Source organism: Corylus avellana, chromosome ca7 (assembly GCF_901000735.1).
Source record: "Corylus avellana chromosome ca7, CavTom2PMs-1.0".
Lineage (NCBI taxonomy): Eukaryota > Viridiplantae > Streptophyta > Magnoliopsida > Fagales > Betulaceae > Corylus > Corylus avellana.
In genome coordinates, this window is record NC_081547.1 from 4,193,819 (window position 1) to 4,220,862 (window position 27,044).

General features: G+C 35.7%; 3 protein-coding genes and 3 pseudogenes across 3 annotated transcripts; 3 read left to right on the forward strand and 3 right to left on the reverse strand.

Moving 5' to 3' along the window:
* The first annotated feature begins 3,713 nt into the window (after positions 1-3,713).
* On the forward strand, positions 3,714-9,077 carry LOC132186288 (FT-interacting protein 3-like). Its single transcript, XM_059600181.1, has 2 exons — positions 3,714-3,938; positions 5,793-9,077. Exon 2 carries the CDS (start codon positions 5,876-5,878, stop codon positions 8,894-8,896), a length of 3,021 nt encoding a protein of 1,006 aa, XP_059456164.1. The 5' UTR covers positions 3,714-3,938; positions 5,793-5,875; the 3' UTR covers positions 8,897-9,077.
* A 690-nt stretch (positions 9,078-9,767) lies between these two features.
* On the reverse strand, positions 9,768-12,922 carry LOC132188294 (uncharacterized; annotated as a pseudogene).
* Positions 12,923-14,075: 1,153 nt separating this feature from the next.
* On the forward strand, positions 14,076-14,866 carry LOC132186579 (kiwellin-1-like; annotated as a pseudogene).
* Positions 14,867-15,295: 429 nt separating this feature from the next.
* On the reverse strand, positions 15,296-15,833 carry LOC132188673 (kiwellin-1-like). The gene has a single exon (XM_059603194.1). It carries the CDS (start codon positions 15,830-15,832, stop codon positions 15,296-15,298), a length of 537 nt encoding a protein of 178 aa, XP_059459177.1. The 5' UTR covers position 15,833.
* A 2,179-nt stretch (positions 15,834-18,012) lies between these two features.
* Positions 18,013-19,122, forward strand: LOC132186580 (putative ripening-related protein 1; annotated as a pseudogene).
* LOC132186406 (AT-hook motif nuclear-localized protein 9) lies at positions 19,047-25,240 on the reverse strand. Its single transcript, XM_059600371.1, has 6 exons — positions 24,558-25,240; positions 23,521-24,377; positions 21,987-22,054; positions 21,520-21,651; positions 19,879-20,040; positions 19,047-19,481 (listed from the first exon to the last, which is right to left on the reverse strand). The coding sequence occupies exons 2-6, from the start codon at positions 23,942-23,944 to the stop codon at positions 19,251-19,253; spliced, it is 1,017 nt and encodes a 338-aa protein (XP_059456354.1). The 5' UTR covers positions 23,945-24,377; positions 24,558-25,240; the 3' UTR covers positions 19,047-19,250.
* Positions 25,241-27,044: the final 1,804 nt, after the last annotated feature.

Consider the following 27,044-nt stretch of genomic DNA (forward strand, 5'->3'; position numbering starts at 1 on the left):
AAGAGTTTTTCAATTCGAACCACAATGTTTAAAAATTAGCAATGTACCCCCTAATGTTTCAAAAATTTTCAATTCAGACCCTCCGTTACTAATTTTCGTCTAATTGGACGGAAATCATTCAACGTGCGTCTCGTGTGAGATTTTGATGCCCTCTATTCTAATTTTATCCTCATTAAAACCTATAAAATTACCTAACTACCCTTATTAAAATCTATGAAATTGAGTGTAATTACACAATTTCATAAATTTTAATGGGGGCAAAAATGAGAATAGAGGGCATCAAAATTCTACACAAGACGCACGTGAGATGATTTCTGCCTAATTAGACGAAAATTATTAATGGAAGGTCTGAATTAAAAAAATTTAAAATATTAAATAGTACATTGTCAATTTTTAAACATTAAAGTTTAAATTAAAATTTTTTTAAAATTTATGGGGTATAATGAATTTTACCCAATTATTTAACACCTGAAAAAGAGAAAAGGGTTGTGGAAGTTGGTCACGTGAAAAAATGAGTGGAGAAAAGAACGACAAACGGGAATATATCCAACAAAATATGCTTCCCTAGTTGTCCGGGTCCTATCGTGTCTTGTCATTCCAACTCAAACTGGATGGGTAAATCGCTCAATATTACTAACCCTCTTATCCATATGGAGAAATGTTACACGTAAATTACGTAATTAAGAGTTCATACCTTTGAAGATGCAGTAAAAATTATTATTTAATAATAATTAATTTAAAATTTAATGGTAATTTCCATTTTTACGTAAGAGAGTTTAACTTAAGAGGGCAAGGTTTTTATGATATATATATATATAAGCCAAAATAAATAGAAGCATTATCATATAATTCAAATTGAAAAACACCCATCACAGTCAAAATGCAAAAAGCACTCTCTATAATTTTTTCATTAAATTATGTTAATGTACCAATCAAAGAGTTTTATGTATACAAATTATGCCTGATTTCGTAAAAGGGATTTTATGATAGGTTAAAAAAAACCCTAAAGATTATTTAATAAAGACTGAAATTTTAAACCTTGATAGTGGGGGGCTTTTAATGTTGTGCGTGGTACCCTACCCTACGGCCCTACCCATGTGTGGACTGAAAAGGTGTTCCTGAGTCCTGACCTACCCAAATTTTCTATGCGTTTGGGGAATCTTTGAAAAAGTAGTATACAACGCCAGATGGAGATAAGTATTAACATAAAGAAAAAATGGCTTTTCTGAATTTCTATCCTATTTAAGCTGCTAAATTAATATCGTATTTACATATTAATTAAATAATTTTTATTTTTTTATTTAAAATTTATTCTTCTTGCCTTTTAAGGTGTAAAATCAGTAATTAAATTTTTATATTCATGTGTTTTTTTTTTTTTTTTTTTTTTAAATGGCCTCTAACCATATTTTTTTTAACCTTTAGCAATTTCTTATAGATGTTGCCTAATCGAGGAGTCAACTATTCTCAAAGGATAATTTAATCAACTGAAGATTACGTTTCATGAAGTGAATACCACTAGCTCAAATCTTTTTCTTCTTTCTTTTTAACTTCCTTTATGCGGACATGTAAAATACAAAAATAAAGGAGTCAACCTTAAAATTTGTGTTTAATTTTAAAATTAAAAGATGAGAAATTATACTCAGCATTTTTCGAGTGTCCCATCTCCCGGCATTCATGTTTACATGGCACACCCATATCCACTTGTATTTTTTTTTTTAATAAAAAAAGAAAAAGAAAAAACAAAGAGAATGATAATATAGATAGACAATTAAGAATGTTGAGTAGCACTTTTCTTACAAGATTGAACATTTTTAGAGCTTGTTTAATAAATAGAGCTTTTAAGTCAAAAAAAGTTTTTGAACAGAAGCTTTATTTTGAAGCTTTTGGGCAAAAGCTTCATTTTGAAGCTTTTGAGCAAAAGTGCATTTTAGTCATTTTTAGGTTTTTTTGACCTTTTAAAGCGTTTTTAATTTTTTTTTACCAATGGAGTATTTTTTTCTTCAAAGAGGTTTTTTGAGTGTTAAAAGCACTTTTAAACCCCTGAAACGCAATCCCAAACAGACTCTTAATAATAAATGCTATTTAACATTCTCCTTACATTCTAATCTCAACTGATATAAGAGTTATAGCATGTTCAATTAATCCTTAATGTTTCTTTTTAAATTAATATTAATTTTTAAGGGTGAATTAAACATGTTATATCAAGAGGTAACTCAACTAGCTGAGACCACGCTTAATGAAGTGGAGGTCATTAGTTCGAATTTCCCTCCCCCCTCTTATGCGGACATGTCAAAAAAAAAAAAAAAAATCAACCGAAAATGCCAAATAGCATAATTTGATCTCTAATATTGACACTTAAAATCCAACATTTATTCACTTTCCATAGAATACAAGATAGTTTATTAATCTCAGCAGTTTTTACACATCATTAAACTGAACAACCTTGTTGGCTACCGAGTTGACTGTTATGAGTGTGACATTATGTGATTGGAGTTATGCAGCTTCCCAAACGTACATATTTACTTAATAATCAGACATTAGAGAGCCACTTAATACGTTTACTCTCAACACTTAATTAATCACCTTTTTATATATATATATATATATATATATATATATATATATATAGGTTGAGTGGAATCAATTAACCACTGTGGAGGGTCCCTTTCCATACGTTTACTCGTATTATTTTTCTCATTCAATAAATAATATAAAGACTATTAAATGTTTTTGTCTCTTTTCCTTCCTATTATTAAATTTACAACTTAGGCCCTTTGAAACGTCAGTCTTTTGTTTTGTAATAGTATTTAGTGACGTATGGCGTTTCATTATCTATAATTTTAAATTACATAAGAAATATATACACTATTAAATTTATAAAAATTACCCATTAGTTGTAAATTCATACTCTTTAAGTCATAAAATTAGAGTTGATTTTTATTTTTTTTTCTCGATAAGTCAAGGCCTTTATCCAAGCTCTGTAAGTGTTTTGAAAAAGTGGATAACTAGAAGTATAAAATTAGTTAAACTTTTGAATTAGATTAATATATGCAATTTTAAAAGCAATTATGCTAATTATATCACATGTTAGACATGATAAATTAGAAATATATGGCTCTATTTGTCATGTATTTTAAAAATATTTTTTTTGTTTTTAATTGAAAAGTGTTTTAACGTTATATAAATAGAAATGTTAGGTGTTATTTTAGTGTGTTTTTTTGTGTTCTCCTAACTGTGATGTGACTTTTAAAATTACCGTTAAATTTGAGATTATCATTATTAACTTTTAATCTATTGATAATTTTAAAAAGTACATCAAATTTAAAAGGATACCAAGAGAACATTAGAAGAACATTCATATTTTCCTTATATAAATGTAAAAAGGTGTTGTAATTTTAAGAATATTTTGTATTTGAGATATTTGTTGTTAATATTTTTACTTTAAAAAGAGAATATAAAAGACAACAAAATTTTTTTTTTAAAAAAAAACAAAACAAAAAAAAAAAACAACTGTGCTTCAATACGACAACTAGTATTTAAGGAACAACATTGAGGTGTTAAAATGGTATTGGTGGAGAACCCCACATACGTGTTTTTACCAATACCTGCATTTTTCCCATATATATCTTTGGCGCATGCATAAACAAAATAAATAAAAGTAGGAGGGAACAGAGACAAATATAAACACATTTTTCGAGAGGAGACTTCCTCTTTTCCCTTTCACCCAGCCATCCTAAGCCATTTAACTCGTTTTCCACAATTCTTCTCTCTCTCTCTCTCTCTCTCGGAACCATCCCAGAACCAATCCTGGCCTTTCATCTCTGCTTCCTTTCCTCCACTTTTAAGCCCGTGTAAGTCTCTGTTGCTCAGCTCAACATCAAAGTTCTGTGCTTTCTTTTTCCTTGGCTTCCCACTGAAACTCTGTAGCTCTAAACAAGGTGCGTTGGACCTCCTCCTTCTTTCTGGGTTTTGTTTTCATCTTTCTTTTATATGGGTTTGATCAGCTGTGTATCTGTGCATCTGGGTGTCTTTTTGTGGTCTTGTTTGATGGTATATATGAGGTACTTTTGAGCTAAATGGTACTTCGACCCTTTGGGAAAAAAAAATTTGAGAAATTTTGAAGCTTTTCCCAAAAGGTTGCTTTAGATTCTTTATTTTCAGTATTTCCTGAAAATTTTTTACTTTCTGGATGGAAAAGTTGTCTATTTATCTCTTTTTTTTGGGGGGGATTTTTTCTTTTTTAAGGAAAATTTTTGTAGCTTTTCTGCTTCCAAGCTTTTACTTATTTCTTGAAATATTTTGTGGATCGGATTAGAGAAAGGCTTGGGAAATTCTTTTATGTTCTGTTCCGACTAGAAAAGAAAACGGGGATTTTTTGTTTTTTTGAAAAATTTCGTATATCCTGCCCTCCTTTTTAGTGAATGGTCTCTGGGCTAGGGAATTGCTTGTTTGATTCTTATCGGAATCTTACAAAAATGAAAGAAAGAGTTGAGGACTTTTTGCAAGCTAAAAGCTAGTAGTGCTTTTTATGAGAATCTGCTGAAAGATGCATCAAATTTCCTCCCTTTTGATCTTTGTCAGGGAACCAATGGAATTTTTTTATTTTTTACTATTACCTTTTGTTGTTTCTTTCTTATTTTCTTAGGAGTCTCGTGGCATATCTATTTTAGTTTTGCTTTCTGAGAAATATGAGAAAAGGAAGGGAAACAAAATCTGGTGTCTAGTCTTTTAATAGAATATTCAATATTATTAAATCACGTCAATTAAACCAATTAGCGGTAGCTTGCTCAATTAGCTGGGGGTGTCTTTTTCTGTGTTGAAACACTGTATTCTGCTGTATAATTTTTTGAGTCGCAACAATGGAGTGGTGGAAGCTAACATGTTTGTTAATGAGGTCTTTGCTAAGGAACAATGAAATTTAATATCTTTACGTTATGCCTGATGCACTGTCTCTTGGTTAGATGGTTGGGGAATCAGTAAAACACATCGCATGGTTTTAGATTTTGATTAGATGGTTAAATTCATAATTTTCCATTATCTTAGACTTTTGAGGCAAATGGTAATTTATCATGGTATTAAAGATCCTATCCTTACTTTATGTCTCCCATTCAAAATTGAGGGGGATTGTGGGGCTATACATGGAAGGAAGTTTTAGATCGACTCAATGATTAATATTATGTTTTTCCATTATCTTTTGCTTATGAGGTAAGCAGTAATTTATCAAAGGAGCTTGAGATAGTATTAGAAGAACTAAAGACTTGAGGCCCAATTGAGCAAAATGGCAAAGAGGAGTAATGTTTTGACTCAGATTATTAGTAATGAATTAGATTGAGTTGAGTTGCACTTAGATTTGTACGCTTGTGGTGGTTAAGTCTCTTCAAACTGTACTTTGCTTATTTTCTGAAGATATTGCATTTGACCAGTGTCGTCATTACTTCTTGATTTATGGTTAACTAAGTAAAACAATCTCTTCTGGTATTGAGTTTGATATCTATCTTTTTTCTTTTCTTTTTTATAGAATATGCACCTAGCATATCTACCAGTCATATTACAGAACATTGAAAATGCAGGTTGTGGCAAAAATATCAGCCTCAACTTGTGCATATAGGTGTGGAAGTAGATGGGACTAGATCTAATATAGCTTTCTTTTTTCATTTGTTATTTGCTGTGAACAAATTTCAACACTTCAAGTGTTTCGTTATTCAAATCCATAAATTGTTTTTGACTGTTCTTCTTTCTCTTTAGTTCGTTTATGTTCATCAATGTTGAACTATTTGTTCCATCCTTTTCAGGTAGGCTTGTTTTCTTGCCAAGTCCGACAAGTGGCTGCTTATATATTATTTACAAATCTCTTCTCAGTTCTGATATAAATCTCATGAGTAATCTCAAACTAGGGGTTCAGGTTGTGAGTGCCCATGACCTTATAGCCAAAGATGGGCAGGGCTCATCTACTACTTTTGTGGAGCTCCACTTTGATGGACAAAAATTCCGTACCACTATTAAAGAAAAAGACCTGAATCCTGTTTGGAATGAGAGCTTTTACTTCAATGTCTCTGACCCAAACAACCTATCTAACCTCACCCTTGATGCCTATGTCTATAACCAAAATAAAACCAAAAACTCCAAATCCTGTCTTGGGAAAGTTCGCCTCACTGGGACATCATTTGTGCCGTATTCTGATGCTGTTGTTTTGCACTACCCTCTGGAAAAAGTAAGCTTTTTATCACGAGTAAGAGGAGAGCTTGGTTTGCAAGTCTTTGTCACTGATGATCCTAATATAAAATCCTCAAATCCACTTCCTGCAATGGAATCCTCTTTGCATACAGACTCACGTTCAATCCAAAGTCAAGTTCTAGATTTTGTCCCAAATCCATTCTCTAATAAAAAATCTGACTCGAGGCACACATTCCGTCACCTTCCTAACCCAACTTCTGCACAGCCACAGAAGCATAACACTCCCTCCATGTCAACCCAGCCAAATTTAAACTATGGGGTACAAGAGATGAAATCTGGACCGCCGCCCCCGAATGTTGTTCGCATGTACGCGGGCTCACCAATGCAATCAGCTGATTATGCACTTAAAGAGACGAGTCCTCACCTTGGAGGGGGGCAGATTGTTGGGGGGCGAGTAATACCTAGAGACAGGCCAGCCAGCACATATGATCTGGTTGAACAGATGCGGTACCTTTTTGTACGTGTTGTGAAAGCTCGCGATCTTCCCTCAAAGGATGTGACTGGGAGTCTTGACCCTTTTGTTGAAGTTAGAATTGGAAACTTCAAAGGAATTACAAAGCACTTTGAGAAAAAACAGGACCCGGAGTGGAATGAGGTGTTTGCCTTTGCAAAGGACAATATACAGTCATCCGTTCTGGAAGTTGTAGTAAAGGACAAGGATATGATAAAAGATGACTTTGTTGGGCTTTTGCAGTTTGATCTCAATGAAGTTCCTACACGGGTTCCACCTGATAGTCCTTTGGCTCCAGAATGGTATAGACTTGAAGACAAGAAAAGGGAGAAGAAGAAGAATGGGGAGCTGATGGTTGCTGTCTGGTTTGGCACACAAGCTGATGAGGCTTTTCCTGATGCTTGGCACTCGGATACATTTACTTCCTCTGATAGCCCTTCAATGGTGTCCTCACATACCCGCTCAAAAGTTTACCATTCACCAAGATTGTGGTATGTTCGTGTGAATGTAATTGAGGCACAAGACTTGGTTGTATCCGACAAGTCTCGTTTTCCAGACGCATATGTTAGGGTACAGATTGGTAACCAGGCTTTGAAGACAAAACCGGTTCAAGCTCGGACTGGGAACCCACTCTGGAATGAGGAGTTCATTCTTGTTGCTCCTGAGCCTTTTGAAGATCTTCTGATCCTTTCCGTTGAAGATCGTGTAGGTCCTAACAAAGAGGAGAACATTGGGAAAGTTGTTGTTCCATTGAACTCTGTCGAGAGGCGTGCTGATGATCGAAATATTCGAAGCCGTTGGTTCAACATTGACAAGTCCATGTCAGCTGCCATGGATGGGGATAGTGGAAAGAAAGACAAGTTCTCTAGTAGACTCCATCTCTGTGTCTGTCTTGATGGAGGGTACCATGTGCTTGATCAGCCTACTCACTACAGTAGTGACCTCCGCCCTACAGCAAAGCAGCTCTGGAAGTCATCAATAGGTGTTTTGGAACTCGGCATTCTTAATGCTGACGGGCTCCACCCTATGAAAACAAGGGATAGCAAGGGTACATCGGACACATATTGTGTGGCGAAGTATGGGCACAAATGGGTTCGGACTCGAACAATAATGAACAGCTTGAGCCCAAAGTACAATGAGCAGTATACTTGGGAGGTTTATGATCCAGCTACAGTTCTTACTGTGGGGGTTTTTGATGACAGCCACATTGGTGGTTCAGACGGTAACAAAGATAAGAACATTGGCAAAGTTCGAATCCGAATTTCTGCTCTTGAGACTGGCCGAGTTTATACTCACTCTTATCCATTGCTAGTCCTTTTCCCTTCTGGTGTCAAAAAAATGGGTGAATTACATCTGGCAATACGGTTGTCGTGCACATCCCTGATGAACATGATGCTTATATACTCTCGGCCTGTTCTGCCAAAGATGCACTACAAAAGGCCCTTGAATGTAATGCAGCAGGACTGGCTGCGTCACCAGGCTGTGAGCATTGTGTCAGCTAGGCTTGGTCGAGCAGAACCCCCTCTTAGGAAGGAGGTGGTTGAGTACATGTCTGATGCAAACTCTCATCTTTGGAGCAGGAGGCGCAGCAAGGCAAACTTTTTCCGGATGATGTCAATTTTCTCAGGATTCCTTGCGCTTGGAAAGTGGTTTGGGGATGTTTGCATGTGGAGGAAACCCATTACAACGGTGCTAGTACATGTTCTCTTTGTGATGCTCGCTTGTTTCCCAGAACTGGTTTTGCCAACTGTTTTTCTATACATGTTTGTAATAGGACTTTGGAATTTCCGATACCGCCCAAGAAATCCTCCTCACATGGATACAAGAATCTCTTATGCAGATGCTGCACACCCTGATGAGCTTGATGAAGAATTCGATACGTTTCCGACATCTCGGGGTACTGATATAGTCCGAGCAAGGTATGATAGGTTAAGGATTGTGGCTGGGAAAATTCAGAATGTTGTGGGTGATGTGGCTTCCCAACTAGAGCGGATCCAGGCACTCCTAAGCTGGCGGGATCCTCGTGCCACAGTTATATATGTGGCATTCTGTTTTGTGGCTGCCATTGTGTTGTATGTGACACCCTTCCAGGTGATGGTTCTTTTGGCCGGATTTTACGTCATGAGGCACCCCAGGTTTCGGCGAAGCATGCCAGCACCACCACTTAATTTCTTCCGCCGGCTGCCGGCTAGGACAGACAGCATGTTGTAGATGGTATTTTCTGTCAAAAGTTTCTCCCGTGTTGTGTGTTGGATAATGTTTAAAGGCAGTGTTGTAAATGTTGTGTCTGTCTACTGTTTTTGGTTGTTTATGTTGTCTGGTCATGGAGGGTTGATACAGACGTATGCAGACTGTGAAATCAATTGTAGTCAAATGAATTTTGTGTTTAGCATCCAATGTGTACTGAAGTCATAGTTGTCACTATTTTGATACACCCGATGGTTTATTTAGGGTGGAAAAAGCCATGGAGGCCTAGCTTTAATCTATTTCAATGTGGTTTCCTTTACACCCTTTTCTTTGACGTCAAACAAATTACCCTTCAAAATGTTTGCGAACTGCTTTCACCTTTTAAAGTCTAAAATTGATCCACCTTGCTCTTGTATATATGTAAATGTCCAGAAATGTACGTAGACAAATGACTGAATGAGTATTCATCTTGGTACCAGAAATGAGTTGCTTAATTTAGCGACACTTTGAGGTCCTCGTACCAACAAAACTCCCAATTTGTGAGTGCTACCACAGAAATTTCCCTCTTTGGGAGAAATTACCCTCTTGCTTTCTCTCAATGCGCCACACGAGTAATCGGTTGAATTTGCTGACGAACCCCAAAATATTTGCTAAATAACAAAGATAGAAACTTCTAGATTTTGTAGGAGACAAAATTAAGTTTAAATGTTGTAGAAGATATACCGAAGATCATGAAGTAAATTACATTACTTGGTACACAGAATACTTGACAACAAAGCAGAAAAGGAAAATATAAACAACAAAATAAACACCCTGGTATATATATTCATAATCCATGATCATAACTATTACAACAAATTTAACCACACATAGTATACTTTGAATACGATGAAAATTAAGCATCAGACCAGTAAATATCCATCCCTCCCCACTCACTTTCTAGCACTCCCAAAGCCTCCCAAACAGCTTTGGAGGCATCAACAATATTGTTAGGACATGGAGGTTGGTAATCATGGTCAACGTCACACCCCATAGTGGAATCACACTCATCAACTACCTTTGCCTTAACACTCTTTCCGTTGCCGTAGATGGTAATATAATTCAAACCATCTCCCCCCATTGTTGAACCATCCAGTTGAGAGCGCCACAACAGGAGTGCTATTCGGGTGGTATTTGTTGTCACATTCTGATGGCGCACCTCCATCCCCACCTTTCTCAAAGCTATTGATGGTTAGCGTGGCCTTTGTACGGCCAGACACCGGCGGTGAACACTTGTAAGTGGGATAAAGCTTGCCATCCACACAGCAATCAGAGTTGTTCTCTTGATTACACTGTCCTAGCGGAGCATTTTTGCCTCTTATCTTGCCACTGGGGTTGCAAGTTTGAGCCTCAACGTTTGACCACTTCATATTAAGAAAAAGAAAGAAGAAGAGAACAAAGACAGTTGAAGAAATTTGGTTCTTCATCTTTCTATATATTGGTTCTCTCTTTGGTTATGTTTTGGTGTGAAGAAGTTATAGTGGAAGTAGGCTATATATAGAGATTAACAACTCAAATTACGACATGTTTGCAGTCTTCTCCCTTCACAAAGTATTTATACGGCTTCTTTGAAAGATGATTTGGCATTTTGTACGAGAATCATGGGATTAAAGGAACAACTTGAGACAATCGCATCAAGCCTATAAAAGGTCGTGTAAATTACGGCGCCATATGGTAGCCTTACTTTTGTATCTTCTCGCGAGTGTAAAAAAAAAAAAAAAAAAAGGCTAGAATACTTGTGAAGAAAGCAGAAAAAGAAAAAGAAAACAACAAAATAATTTACACCCTGGTATATAAGAATTGGCGGTAGGATATTAGAGCTATGCCTCTTGTCAAATACAAGGTTTAGGAGTAAATTTCTATATCGCTTTTCATTATTCAATCACACTTGAATAGGAAAATTACAATAAGTAGAGTTGGAGATCAACTCCTTAGACGCCTATACAGCTGTTGCACCGTTGTAACTAAGATGACGTGATACTACAAATTAACTTTGCCATAAATAACTGAGATGACGGAATGAGGTAATTGAATAAAATTGAAAGTTCGATACCTCTAATTAAGAGTTTTTATACTTTAGAGGGTAGTGATAATATGAGTGGAAGTTTATGGGATTTTTTTAAAGTACATGTACTAAAAAATACATATCACTTTTTTAGAAGCTGAATTGTATATCACTTTTTTAGAAGCTGAGTTGAACAAATTTCTACGACCCAAAGGAAATATGTCCTTATGAAGGCAGCTAAAGGTATTTCAATCCATTATCCACCACTAAAGAGTTGGATGGCAGTCTAAAACGGCTATACCTAGAAAGCACTGGCATATTAGGATCAATTTAGACATTAATTTAAGGAAAACCAAAGACTAACAACAATTCGGATGCTAAAGATCTCACTTCTCAAGGATTTACAACAGATAGTGGAGACCAGATAAAAATATATTTGGGTTTGTGTTTTTTTTATTCTACTGAACTGAATTTAAAATTGCGAATATTGAGAAGAAAAAAGAGTTGGTATTATGTTCGAGTCTTTTGAAAAATATAAAATTTTGAATAAAGTTGAAAATTTTTTAGTTGAGTTGAGTGTTGGTGGTGTCAAATCAACTAAAAAAAAAAAATTAAAAGAATTGAGAAGAATTGTCTTCCCAAACAAGCCATATAAAAGGAGAAATTTAACAATCCAACTTCCCACAAAGTATGCAAAAGGTTTCTCAAAACACATTTGTCATATGTCATGTTTGTTAAAGACTTTATATTTTGTCTTTAATTTTTTGTTCTCAAGTTAAATGCATTAACAAATGAGTCATGTTACATAGTGTGAGTTAGAGGCTAGTTTGAGTCCACATGTGAAAGAGAGTGTTGAAGTATTGATGAAACAATTAAATTTACCTATTTTAAACTTAAGCTTTTGGGGTAAGTTGTGATTTGTCATAAGCTAAGCCTCTTATCAAACACAAAGTTTAAAGATAAGTTTTCCATGGCTTTTCATTATTCAATGACACTTGAATGGGAAATTTACATCCAGTAGAGTCGGAGATACACTCCTTATTCTTGAAGACTCCTTGGAGATAACTCCTTATTGACTCAAACGCCTACAACATGCTAAAGCAATAGAAACCTATTGCTACACGACTTATGCACCGTAGTGCTACAATTACTAAAGAAAAATGTTATTTAGTAGGCATTATACAACTGTCATACGACTAGGATGACGTGGCAATGAAAATCAGCTCTTGATGTTTTGTTTTTAACAAGCCCTTACTTATTCAAAGGCCAAGTTTTACTGCCACGTCATCTCAATTATATGATAGTCATATAACAGTCTACTAAATAACATTACTTTACCACGTGATCCTACTGCAACTTAAGATGACCATGTAGACTCCCAGTTACTTTCTGCTACTAAGATAATAGAAAACCATGCAAGTTCTTCCTCATTGAATTAAGCATCGGACCAGTAAACATCTAATTCTCCCCACTCACTTTGTGGCACTCCCAAGGCCTTCCAAACAGCTTTGGAGGCATCAACAATATTGTTAGGACATGGAGGCTGATAGTCATGGTCACCATCACACCCCATGGTGGAATCACACTCATCAACCACCTTCGCCTTAACACTCTTTCCTTTGCCATAGATGGTAATAAACTTTAAACATCTACTTTGATGGTTGAACCATCCTGTTGATAGTGCCACCACAGGGGTGTTATCGGAGTGGTACTGACCGTCGCATTCCGATGGTGCGCCTCCATCCCCACCTTTCTCAAAGCCGTTGATGGTTAGCGTGGCCTTCGTACGGCTGGACACGGGCGGTGAACACTTGTAAGTGGTATAAGCCTTACCTTCCACGCAACAGTCAGAATCATTCGCTTGGTTACACTGTCCTGGAGGGGGCTTTTTACCTCTTTATCGTGCCACTTGGCTTGCAAGTCTGAGCCTCAACGCTTAACAACTTTGTAATAAGTAGAAGAAAGAAGAAGAAAACAAAGACAGTAGAAAACATTTGGTTCTTCATCTTTCTCTTTGGCTATGTTTTAGCTAGTGTGTGAAGAAGATATACCGGAAGTAGGCTATATATATAGCACTTCAATAACTCCAAAAAATAGATTTGTTTAATGTCAAATTAGGACATGTTTTGCTGTTTTAATTTGGGATAATCGCAAACGGCATACAAAAGGGTGTACTGAAAAATTACGTCATGATATATATATATATATAAAAGGCCCGGCCCAATCCAATATTCATTATATGTGACCCAAATTAAAGTCTCCATTCAATTATAAATATGTCACTAATTGTCACAATTTTGAAATTAAAGTATAATTAAAAACTTGTGCATAGAGCAAATTAGAGGCTATTTTAACATAAAAGTCAATAAGGCTATAAGTTTTAGACCAAAAAAACTTAGGTTCGGTTTATTTATAGTTACGTGAGACTAAGGTTAGGTTTATTTAAAATTATGTAAGACTAAGCTCATTGGGGGTGATATTGTTAAATCATAATTTATCTTAAAGCCGGTAGAAAATAGTAAATTTAATCATGTAATTAATATTTTAACACTCTTCCTCAATAAACACACTCTACCACGTGGAATAATTTAAGTGGAAGGTAAATTACAGACATAAAATTCAAACTCAAGACTTCTGGTATGACATAATGTTAAACTAGCATTTATCCTAAAAATTTAAGTAAATAAAAAATAATAAATTCAATCATTTAGTTAATATTTTAATTCCGCTTTGTACCCACTCAAGCCTCACTTATTTCTCTTAATAAGAGTGGCTCATTTAATTAATATTCTATTAAATATGATGGCAAACAGCAAATTTTGTATATATATATATATTTTGACATGTCCATACAAGGGAAGGGGGAGGAGGGATTCGAATAAGTAATTTTCGCTTCATTAGAAGTGGTCCACAACCGATTGAGTTACCTATTGAGGACGCAAATTGTGTATATAGTTATGCGTAATAGGCCATAGAAACTTCTTTGAACTTCGTAAAGCTCCTATCTAACTACATTTGAGGGTAGATTCCCAAGTCTAATTTAGAGGTTGTGAAAAAATCTCATCCACCATTAAGGGTGGGTGATAGGAGATGATGAGAAAGTACCTCTTCTTAGTGCAACTTTAAATAAACCTAATTTGATTTTTAAGCTAAATGACTATGGCCGAGGCTTATAGCCTTTTATTAGTCTTTTTGACTTTATCCTTTAGCTTATTTTAGAAAGGGAACTTCCTTGCTAGGGGTAGGTTCATTGAATTAAGGAATATGATATTCTCATAGAACCTTTTTTTAAAAAAAAATAAAATAAATAATAATAATAAAAAAAATTATTGAGTTTTTTTAAAAAAAAAATTTTATTATTTTTTTTTAAAGAAGAAGACCCAGTATGATCCTTAAGGAATAATTACAAAGTGGTTAAATGTTGAGGTTCAGACTTGCAATCCCAGTGGAAAGTTAACGGATAAAAGGCTCCTCTGGAACAGTGCAACCAAGAGAACGACTCTGATTGTTGTTTGGAAGGCAAGCATTGCACCACTTACAAGTGTTCACCACAGGTGTCTAGCTGTACAAAGGCCACACTAACTCTCAATAGCTTTCAAAAAGGTGGGGATGGAGGTGGACCATCCGAGTGTGACGATAAGTACCACTCGGATGACACCCTTGTGGTGGCACTCTCAACCGGATGGTTCTACAATAAAAGGAGAAGTTTAAAGTATATTACTATTTACGGCAATGGAAAGAGTGTTAAGGCAAAGGTGGTTGATGAGTGTGATTCCAGCATGGAGTGTGATGCCGACCATGACTATCAGCCTCCACGTCATAACAACATTGTTGATGCCTCCAAAGCTCTTTAGAAGGCATTGGGAGTGCCACAAAGTGAGTGGGGAGAATTAAATATTTACTGGTCAATTCTTAATTTCCACCCATCTGAGAGAGGGGGTTTGTTGTGATCATTATGTATGTGCGTGATACTACTAGTATATCATGCACAAAAAAATAAAGTACATCAAGGCTTTGAAACAATAATTTTAGAAAACTACAAAACAATGAAGTGTCGATTAAAGTCGAGGAACATTAACTGTAATAGTTCATAACTTAATGAGGAACAATACAAGGGCAAACATATTATCATATGGTGATGCCTTGAATCAACAATCAATATCTATATAAATACAAACACTAACAAAAGCTATTACAGATTCACTTCCTGACATCGCAAACAAAATGCAACCTAAATGTTGCATAAGATATATTGAAAATGCAGTTGTATTACTTAATACACGAAAGAACAAAATAAACACCTTGGTATATATTTCTCGCATGGTATACTTCGAATAAGGTGAAAATTAAGTATCAGACCAGTAAATATTTAATTCGCCTCAGCTATTTTTTGGCACTCCCAAGGCCTTCCACACAGCTTGAGAGGTATCAACAATATTGTTAGGATATGGAAGCTGGTAATCATGGGCAGCATCACATCCCATAGTGGAATCACACTCATCAACCACTTTCGCCTTAACACTTTTTCCATTGCCATGGATTGTAATATACTTTAAACATCTCTGCTTATGGTTGAACCATCCCGTTGAGAGCGCCACCACAGGGGTGTCATCCGAGTGGTATTTGTTGTCACTTTCTGATGGTGCGCCTCCATCCCCACCTTTCTCAAAGCTGTTGATAGTTAGCGTGGCCTTTGTACGGCTAGAGACTGGTGGTGAACACTTGTAAGTTGTGTAAGGCTTGCCTTTCACACAACACACACAGTCATTCTCTTCGTTACACTGTCCTGAAGAAGCCTTTTTACCCCTTATGTGGCCACTGGGCTTGCAAGTCTGAGCATCAACGCTTGACCACTTTGTAACAAGAAGAAGAAAGAAGAAGAGAACAAAGACAGTAGAAGAAATTTGGTTCTGCATCTTCAATATATTCCCTCTCTGTTTTTGTGTGAAGAACAGAAACTGGCAGTGGGCTATATATAGAGATCATATTAACCACTCAAAAAATAGATATCTTTAATATAAAATTAGGACATGTTTGCAGTCTTCTTTTGCAGGTTTCTTTGAAGTATCAGTTGGTATTATTTTAAAGTATGATGGACAAGAACAACTCGAGACAAAATGACGAAAACCATATATAAAAGGGCGTGTTGATTACGCCACGATATATACTTTTACAATTGCCTTGGTTTCGAATCTTCTCGTGATTGTCGTCTGTGCATCTGTGTCACATGATTCAGATCCCTTTGTTAATTCAACGAGACAAAACTGTACATCCTTTGCCTTTAGAATCTTTCTTGCAGAGAATGGGGCTTCTTGCAAATGAGCTGATGAAATTATAAATTTTAATATATTAACTTTTTATATGTTCAGAATCTTAACATTTCATCGCAAAACACGCCTTGAAAGGGTGTTATCTTTTTTGTCTTAAATTGCATGTTCCAGCCACCAACCTGGCAAGAAACACAGCAAAAGCACCATGTATGTGGTGAGTTTTTATAATTGAATACCACTAGATTTTTTTTATTTTTTTTTGTGGATGTAAAGTTTTTAATGTTTTGTTAACAAATGGATTGGTATATCAAAATATCAGTAGAAAGGCCAAGTGTTATGATTCTTGTATTTCACATGGGTTAAGTCTAATCATAATCATCTGTTACGTGTATATAAACTATTAGGCACCTTCTCATAATCATCTGTTTAGGGTGGTGATTCAATAGTTCAAGGAAATTTTTGAAGTGCATGGATTTGAATTTCTCAATGGGAATATCCATGCCTGATTAGTTTAAACCTCATTAATGGTTCTCATTGATGTTCTAGTAAAATTGAGTTATGCTATAATTCAACCGGACTTGAAGGAACGCATGCGGTTCCCATCGTCTTGGCTTCTATTATGCGGCTCCCAGCAGATAAATGTTACTATAGTCACGCTCAATAGAATAATTACAGTTGGTCTCTTCCTCCTACTTTTTCAATTAGGAAAAAAAAATTATGTTGAAAAAAGAGAGCAGCAATCAAGGGATTTGCAGCAGCCCATTCAGAAAAATGATCAACCAGCTGGTATGCGTGATATGCTAGACCAGCTATGCGTGGCAAGAAAGGAAAAACCTTCCCAGCTACTGAGCTACAGCCACCAAACAAGACAAATCAGCGTGATTAGCAAGAGAAAACCTTTCCAAAATTAGTAACAATCATCCCTAATTAGGATTGTGTTCCCCAAATTTGTGTATAGAGGCAAAATGCGTACAAAGTTTTTCAATCAACATTCTTATATATAGTACTTTTCCTCTTTGATCTACCTCTCATTTTTACAAATTTTTTAAAAGAGCAAGCAAGTGTGACAAGACAAGTAGATGACTATGATGATGCTAATGGAAATGGTTGTGTTATCATATCAGGAAACACTATTGACCTCTAATATGAATCGCCAAACTTGTCAAGTTTTGAAACTTTAAGAATCGGAGACAGTTGATTGTCACTTTCTAAACATTGAATATCAGATAAAAGAAGTGGTCCGACTAATTTGGGGGGTATTAAATCTATTTTTCCCATCAAATTTTATTTACCCAGGTACTTTTATCTTTTAATCTTGGCTTAAATTCTTTTTTGCAGTAAATGAGAAATGAAAATGAATATTCTACGACGCTGATCACTGCCAGAACAGCATCAAATCATTGTCAACCAAGAGATCCTTTGACCCACAAACATCCAATGGAGAACACCTAGTACCCAGTGGGAAATCCCAGAAAAGAAGGATTAATATTTTAAGACCAAGTAGAAAATGTGAAAATGGTGATTTTGTGCGAACCAAAGAAAGCAACAGGGGAAAGAACGTTCAAGCGGGAAGTTAAGATTATGACCATTTTCATTAGTAAACATTTACAGAGACAAGCTAGCTTTCAAGTCAACATTCCAAAATCCAAACACGTACGATGTCATACTATGTACAGTGTAATTTTTTTTTTTTTTTGTTTTCATTTCAAAACATGTGTTTTGATGAGGCATTTGCTATAAATACCGGCTCAAAAGTTCATCTATGCATCAAGCATTCTCCTGTTAACAAGAAAAGAGAGAAAGAAAGGGAGAGAGAGTGTGAGAGAATGAAGAGCTTGTGCTTAAATGCATATTTTCTCCTACAAGCCATTCTCCTCTTAACTAGCTGTCTGGATGTTGAAGCTAGAACTGCCGTCCAAGCGGCAGAATTAGGGGGAAGAACGGCCCTCCGGGACAATGCAACCAAGAGAACGACTCAGATTGTTGTGTTGAAGGCAAGATGTACACTACTTACCAGTGTTCACCACTAGTCTCGAGCCAAACTACAGCTTATCTCATCCTCAATAGCTTTGAGGATGGAGGAGATGGCGGCGGTCCATTAGAATGTGACAACCAGTACCACTCCGATGACACGCCTGTGGTGGCATTATTTACTGGATGGTTCAACAACAAGGACAGGTGTTTTGACAAATATTAAGCGCCAATGAGCGGAGCGTGGTGGCCATGGTGGTGAATGAGTGTGACTCAACCATGGGGTGTGATTCAAACCATGATTATCAACCTTCATGTGCTAACAACATTGTTGATGCCTGTAAGGCTGTGTGGGAAGCCTTGGGTGTGGCTCGTGACAATTGGGGTGGGCTGGATATTACATGGTCAAATGCGCTTAAGTTTCATAAAGATGCTTGTAATATAAAAACTTGTCTCGTGTTTCTTACCTACTTTTTTAATAGTATTAATAAAAAATAATTTTGTTTCTCACATGTTCAAAGAACACGTAACACTTTTAAAAACTGGGTTAAAAAAAATGTTATCACAAAGCAAAAGACAGAAAAAATAGTTGTCAGATTTTTTACCCTCAAAAACTCGGAAACAAAATGGTCCATCAACTGAACCTTATACATTAGATTGAATTAATTGAGACAATTTCTGTGGCATCCGGAATCCCAAAAAACCATAAACCACAACAAGACATTTTCATTCGTTTTTGTTCAGATTATCGAAAGAAAAAACTCTGCTTTCCTAAAAAGTGCTTGAGATTAGTTTACAATGAATAATACTCATTCAAGAATGATAATTTCAATCTAGATTTCTTGGTTGGAACTGAAAAGAAGATACAGAATACTGGAAATCATGAATGTGACGTTTCCAAACTAAAATTTCCATTAAGCTACAAAAATATGAGTACCACCCCATTGTCTCTGATGGGTAAATGAAGTCAAGAGTTATCGGAGCCAAAATCAACTGGCCTCCTGTCATTGGAACATCAAGAAAATCAGATTCAAGTGGCGATGGAAAGTGAAATTTATGTACAATGCTCATGTATCCATCAATAGAAATTTTGTCATCCGCGCATCAAATCAATGTCGGCATGGGCATTGCGCATATCCAGTCCCCTTGATGCTGGCCAAACACCCATTGAAGAGGCTGGACTGAGATTTAGAGCTGGTGGAATGCTTGTTAGTGCATCTGGATTGTCAGCTGTTTGATGTTCCGAGTCTATCGCACCTTCTGAAGCTTCCTTTTTCTTGCTCTTTGACTTTGAACCACCCCATATGAAGCTACCCACAATCACCTGGAGTCATCCATCATCATTTGAGCCTCAAAAACAGAAACTTGAATCATATTGGCTTTATGGTACAAAATCACATGCCCAATAGGGCCAATACCCAAAGCTTAAAGCATAAACAGTCGTATTGTTCAGCTGACTGCAACAGATTGCTTGCTCTTTTTTCATTTTTTGATAAATACTTCAATCAAAAGTATTAAGAACGCAACCCAAATACACGAAAAGTATATAAGAAAACCGTCCAATTAAAGAAGTTATTCATTTTTATTATCAGTTTTTTCTTCAGAATTTATGTAGCAAAGTTCTCCTGCAACTCACCCTTGTGGTAGAATCATTAATCTATCCCAACGAATTAACTAAATGGAGAACAATGGCATAGAAGATAAAGCAAACACGAAAATACCTGAACAGGACTCGCTGCAATAAGCATTCCCCCGACTCCTCCGCCAACGACACGACCATCAGGACTGGCAAGGGAGACACTTAAACCACCAGTTCGATTCCGAGACCCACCACTATCTGCGTGCAAGTAAGATCCTGACAAACACAATATCTCAAAACGCCCCTACAGAATTCAAATCCACCAAATACTTTTCTCATTAGAGGCACACGATGATATACACAAATAAATTTTTTTTTTTTTTAAAAAAAAAAATCCTTAAGGGTATTAGAGAAGAAGAGCTTAACACCATTTAAATGGTTGTAGAGAGATTGATTACTGAACGAGATAACACAGAGTAAATACATAAATGATGACCGAGATGAACAGAGCATACATGCCCAAGCCTCAAATTGAGACATCGTCCTCTAGTAACAAGCTTCTTAGGTTCGAGCATAGTCATTGAGCTCATACTCCAGGCATAAACAAACCTCATAAACTTAAGTTTGTCCTAATGTCATATTAATCATCATTTATCTTAAAAGTTTAAGCTTAAAAAAATGGTAAATTTGATCATTTAATTAATATTCTAACACTTTTCAATGACGCCCAACACAAGTAATATTTAATTGAAATGAGAGGTGGCTGATGGAAACAAGATTTGAACTCGAGACTTTTGTTCTAATACCATGTTAAATCATCACTTATCTAAAAAGCTTAAATTTATAGAAAATGCTGAATTTAATAATGGGTTAAATACGTAATACCCCTTAGGGTTTCATTTCTTTATTTTTTTCCCCTTAGAGTTTGATTTTTATTACAGGAGGTAGCTGTGGTTTTGATAAAAACCAAATTCGTCCTTCTGTCCATTGACCATTAATTGACTTAACGGAAGTCCACACCACTAACACATGAACCAATTAAAATTTGACACTTAGCATAAGTGGTCACGTCATCCGTGATGACGTGGCCACCCAATTAAATTTTTTAATTTAAAAAATTAAAAATTTCAAAAAAAAAAAAAAAGAAAAAAAAAATTGGTGTGGCTCTTGGCCATTTGGGGGTGGCCCTTTGGCCATGGGGGTAGCCAGTCTAGCTGGATAGGGGTGGCCGAGCCAAGGGGGTGGCCGAAACCACCCCCAAGACCCATTGGAGGTGGTTTCGGCCACCCCCTTGGCTCCATGGGGATGGCCAAGCCCACCCCATTCGGCCAGATAGGGGTGGCCAAATTTATTTTTTTTCTTTTTTTTTTTGAAAAAAAAAAAATTAATTAGGTGGCCACATCATTGGTGATGACATGGCCACTTATGCCAAGTGTTAAATTTTAATTGGTCCACGTGTCAGTGACGTGGACTTTCGTTAAGTCAACTAACGGTCAATAGACGAAACGACCAATTTGATCTTTATTAAAATTACAGGTACCTCCAGTGATAAAAATCAAACCCTAAGGAGGAAAAAATAAAGAATTGAAACCCTAGGGAGTATTAGGTATTTAACCCTTTAATAATTTAATTTCTATTCTAACATGTCAAACAAAATCTTAAATTATAAAAAATAAATGGAAGTTCCACATAGCACACCGCTGCACCAGCATTGTTCTCCATCATGTATCAGACCATGCCAAGAACTGTCAATATTTATACAAATAGAATAAAGTGCTCAAACCTCATATGTGACAGTGCCACCAGACATTGAAGGCTGACGAAGAGTCACAGTGGAGACAGCACCATTGGCTGACAGTACGCATATAGCTCTTGGCCCCTGCTGCGAAAATGACATTATTTTTGTTGCAATGTCCTACAGCAAAAGATAATCAAACTTCAATCAACAAGATAAAATGCAAAACATACCACCCAAAAAAGACAGCAGAGTTTTGGGGATTAATGAACTGAAAAGTGAAAGACATAATAGCTTCTATTAGATCAGAAAGTATGCAAGAACAACATCAATTTTCTTAGTCAATTCCTTATCCAGGGCATTGTTGTACATTGACTAAATTCTGGATAAATTACTTTTGGGTTTGCATGGTAGTCCAGAACTTTCAGAGCAAATTGCTATTTCCTTGAGTATTGAAAAATCTGAAATTAAAAGCTTCATAGACCAATAGTAATTGATAAGAGAAAATCGCATACTTCTCCAATTGCAATGGTGATGATATGTGGAGTAAAACCCATCCCAGCCGAACCAGACAGCCATTCACCTATCAAAACAGCCAACCATTTGCTACATTATTCACATACTAGGAAGTGATTGCACAATAAAGAAACAGAAATGTAAACTATACATAGCAGATGAAAATTCTCAAGATCACTCCGCAAAGCGGAATGTACTCTCACAGACACAACTAAATTATCAGAAAAAAGAAAAAAGGCAGAGCTAATATTTTACATTCTGGCCATATAATTGGCTTAGGAAAACCAAATAATAAAATTGTGAAATTGAGATAGCAAGCATATGAATACTATATATCGCATCAATAAGATCAGAAGGGTAGATTTCCACACATAATAAAAATAATATAAGTTGTCAGTGATCCAATAAAATGGAGTCTCAGAGTAAATGCAGATAAATATAGCAGTAAACAAAATAGAAGCATGTACTGTCCTTCACATATATACATAATTTTGTTAAGATATACACTTGTCACCATTACTCATGCTCTCTGACCTTCAGCTCCTTTGAAAGGTTTTACAGTGGATGACAATTCCTGATCAGTACACAAGTCTGGAATATTTAATCTGCAGTTAATGCTCCTAAAATTCTCAGTGGAGTTCCATCAATTTTGTCATTCCCCTGAGATTCTGAGAATTAAAGATCTAACTGTACATGACTTGTAAAAATTTCTATTCTACCTTGCTTCGCTTCTCAAAGAATGGGCAGCATGTAACTTTTCTCTTAAAACCGACCTATGTCTATATTACATAGCAATGTCTTCACCCAGAGGTCTTCACTTCTGAGTTTTTTTTTCGCCTAAAAGTTGCACACCAATTTCTCAAATCTAAGTTATCAAACACAATATCAAACAGAATTTTCCAGACAAAAAAAATAAAATAAAATAAAATACACTTGACCAAGGTTTAAGAATAACCAATATAGACACATTATTTCAAACATGTTGGTTCTATGAAATTCCTGAAAAGTTGTTAATTCATTATATCTACATGCATATAAATAATGTGTCATTGGTATTGTCTCTTAAAATTTGAAATATCATGGAAAATGAGCACAATATAGAGCTAAATGAAGAGAAGATGGAAAAAAATAAATAACAAAAGGATTAAGGTAAGTTGGGGTCTTAGAGGCTTACGTCCATCATGTACAACATCCAAGAAACTACATCTTTACTATTGACTTTGTTGATAATACACTACAATTAATTATGGGGCATAGGCAGGTTACTAGATCTACACTTAATTATGTGAGTTTGAGGCATAGGCAGGCACAAAACCGGGGTCCAGCTCACCTTATAAGTACAGATAATGCAAAGCTATCATAAGAATTAACAAGCATAACCTCAGCCAGTTAACAATTTTTCTGATGACTACATGCAAGAGCTAAAGATTGAAAGCAAATAAGATGGAAATGTACAAAATGCAATGTAGTGTTCAGGAGAATGATGGTAAACATAAACAGACCACATAAATCCAATTGGCCCCAGAAAATTACCAAGAGAAGCTAATTGTTGCTTCCTTCCAGTCCCCGGTGGCCGTCCTCTACCCCGTTTTTGGCTTGATGTTATCGTACTCTTTCCGGGATGAGTAGACGGTGAGGGAGACAATGCCAATGACACAGTCCCATCAGGTCCATATTTCCTTGGCCTTCCCCTTTTCCTCTTCACAGGCTCATTCTGTGGCACCGCAGATGGTGCGCCCACATTGACACTGTGTGAAATTGAAGATGAAGGCTCCACTTGTAATGTTGATCCGATAGTATTTCCACCAATGTTGGATTGAAATTGTACATTTGGATTAGACAAGGATCGAATGCCCGGTGATCCCTGTAACCCTGCCTGCGTTCCAGACCCAGCCATTCCACTGGGCATATAATAAGATGTAGACCCTGATAATGCCATAGGGTCCCTTCGATCCATGCATTTACTTCAAATAAGTTATACTCAGAAATCCTTCACAAGCAACCTTGACCCCCCCGCGAGTTTCAATTCACACCACTTTTTTGAACCTCCTCTCTGTTCTAAGGCTAAATACAAAGACAAATTCCACACAAGAACGTGTATTTGGAATAATGTAAAAATTTATGAAGCCCAATTTGTAATCAGTGGACAGAGTTTCCTACAGGGTACTTAAATATTTTAGAAGCGGTTCTTGAATTTCGGAATAAACAAGGAAAAGCAATAGGAAACACTATCAACTATCAAGCATTCAAAACAGGAAGTGATTCCCAAATCTGCTTCAATTCAAAACAAGAAAGTTCCAAGCAGATACATTGTCTCCAAAATACAACCAAACTAAGAGATGAAGCTCCTTAAATCTAGATATTGCAAAACACCCTCTTCAAAGCACTAACTGCATAGGTACAAGAGAACAAAAAAAAGTAAGGATAAATAAAGGAATAAATTAAAGTGACCAAAATCAAAGGAAAACCCAAGATTTTAAGCACCTAAACAAGCAGAAAGAAAGAACACAAGTCTGAAAAGCAAGTAAGTCAAATAGAAGACAAAAATGGAAGCTACTTTTACAGCTTACCAAACTATAGGGCACAACAAGAAGGCTTCATGTTGAAGCTATAGAACATAGAAGACTGAAACAGGTCCACTCCCACCAACCCATTGGTAAAACCTTAAACACCACGCATCCTCTAAGGCAAACCCAAACAAACAAAACCCTTGCAAACCAAGCTCAAATCCTTCAAACCCAACACCCACCAAAAAAAGAAAAAATGAAAAATGAAAAGGGGTCAAGTCAATGCCATTAAAGAGCTCAAGCCCGGGTTAACTGTGAAAATGCAAAAGACAACAATGGTGAATTTCGGTTAAAGGTCCAACAGGTCTCAAAGACCAAATCTTTAGAAGAAACAACTTGGAGGAGGAATGTGTAAGGAAATTGAAAGTAGAGAGGGAAAACAAGACCACATTTTTGTGAAGCGGGTTAAAGGTAGAACAGTTTTGTGAGTGAGAAATTGTGAAGGGGAGAGAGGGACTTAAAGGTCGAACAGTTTCTCTGCAAAATGTTTTTAAGGCCACAGGGTCTGCGGAGAAGCATTTACTACATCAGAAGAAAAGCAAAGAGCTCTATGCAGAAGTCCTTATCGGATTGCATATTTATTATTGTTTTTTTCTTTTTTCTGGGGCAGAGCTCTCTCTCAGTCTCAGGCTCTCTCTGCCTATCCAAAAAGCTGTTTATCTTTATTTCTCTATCTAAAACCTCTCTCTCTCTCTTCTGCGTTTGTGTTTGTGTGGGCGATGATGCTTTGCTTTTACTGGGGGCTTCAGTGTGTGATAGAGAGAGGTTGAGAAGCAAACAAAAACTTCAACAGAAAAAAAGCGCTTCTTCTTTGGATAATGCTGATTATTTTTTATATTTTTTAAGAAACTTCAACTATTTTTTTTTAAAAAAAAAAAAATACAAATTGTTTTATGTAGATAATACTGTGGGCCTGTCTAGCAATGGGCGTGGGAGAGAATGACAAAGTTTTCTTTTAAATTGAGTCGAAGAATTTTTTTCAACATAATATATAAAAGTGACATGTATATTTATTTTTAATAACATGTGAGATGTATATGAGTTTTTAATAAAATTTATTTCAATTTTGTCAATTCTATTAAAAAAAATATATATATCTTACATGTTCAAAGAACACATATCATTTTTATAAATTATATTGAAGAAAATTCCTCTAACTCAGTTTGGAGGAAAAATTTGTTCGCGACAGAAAGAAGGCTTTTAATATCGATAATATTGAAGAAATTCATAATGCTATAGAAAAATAAATTAAATGTGAAATAATAAAATAGATGAGACAAGATATTTTACGGGATTCGGTCTATAACTTATATTCACATTATAAAGCTCAAAATGGTACATTATAGTCTTTTTCTTTGATAATATTACAATACAAATACTTATATTTATAGGAAAATTAAAATAGATAAGTATGATAATTGATTTGATTACTATCAAACTTGATTATAATCATTCTTAGAAGAGGTAAATAACGTACAATATTAATTTAATATATTTCCTTTCAAAATATATTTTCTAACAAATATTATCACATGAATATATGAGATTTTTTGAGATATTTCTATGTTTGCCAACACCCTCGATGTTCTTGTTTTCTGAATTCAATTTGAATTTGTCAACTTTTCTAGAACTCAAAACACTAAATATTTTTCAAAATATAAAATATTAGAGTGATTGTGTAGCTACCTTAAGTGGAGGGGCGGCTACGCAACCACCCCTATTTTAGTTGAGGTGGCCACAAGTGGTCGCACTTATCTTATAACATCCCTAGTAAGAAAATGTCAATAAGAAAAGAAAATAGAATAAAATAAAAAAATATATATATTTTAGTGTAAATAGTCGGAGCACAATGAAGGTCATAGGCTTTTGATTGACCAAACATTAAGGTTTTAGGGTTTAAGACTTTAAAATATAAATATGTAGCATCTCATTCGAACGAAAAGAAATCTCCACATGTTAGTGTTGTGCACACATGGTAAAAGAAATTGACGGTTGAGATTAAATTTTGAGTGATTTCGTTCGAACAAAAATGGTATCTTCACTTGTCATTACCCGCATGAATAGTAAGTGAAGATCAATGACCCAGATCGTTGCATGTGTGGGTTAGGTGAGACTTGACGTTCGAATTAATGCAGGTGTCACATGCTCATTCGAACGAGGTTATTTCAAGCGTAGAACATAGTTTAAAGGACGAAAAATGAAAGAACAAATTTTCCTTCATCTTTTCCTTTGTCCAAACACACACACACACACACACACACATATATATATATATATAGAGAGAGAGAGAGAGAGAGAGAGAGAGAGAGAGAGTTTTAAGAGGTAAGATTTTTTTACCATTTTTCTTCATTTGATTTTTGGTTTTGATGCAATTGTTGTCAAGATCCTTTTTAAAATTGTGGATTTTGATGAGACTGTGTGACTGTTGTTGTACTTTAAAGTCTTAGTTTGACGAGAACACCTAACATTTCCGATTGTAAAAAATATAAG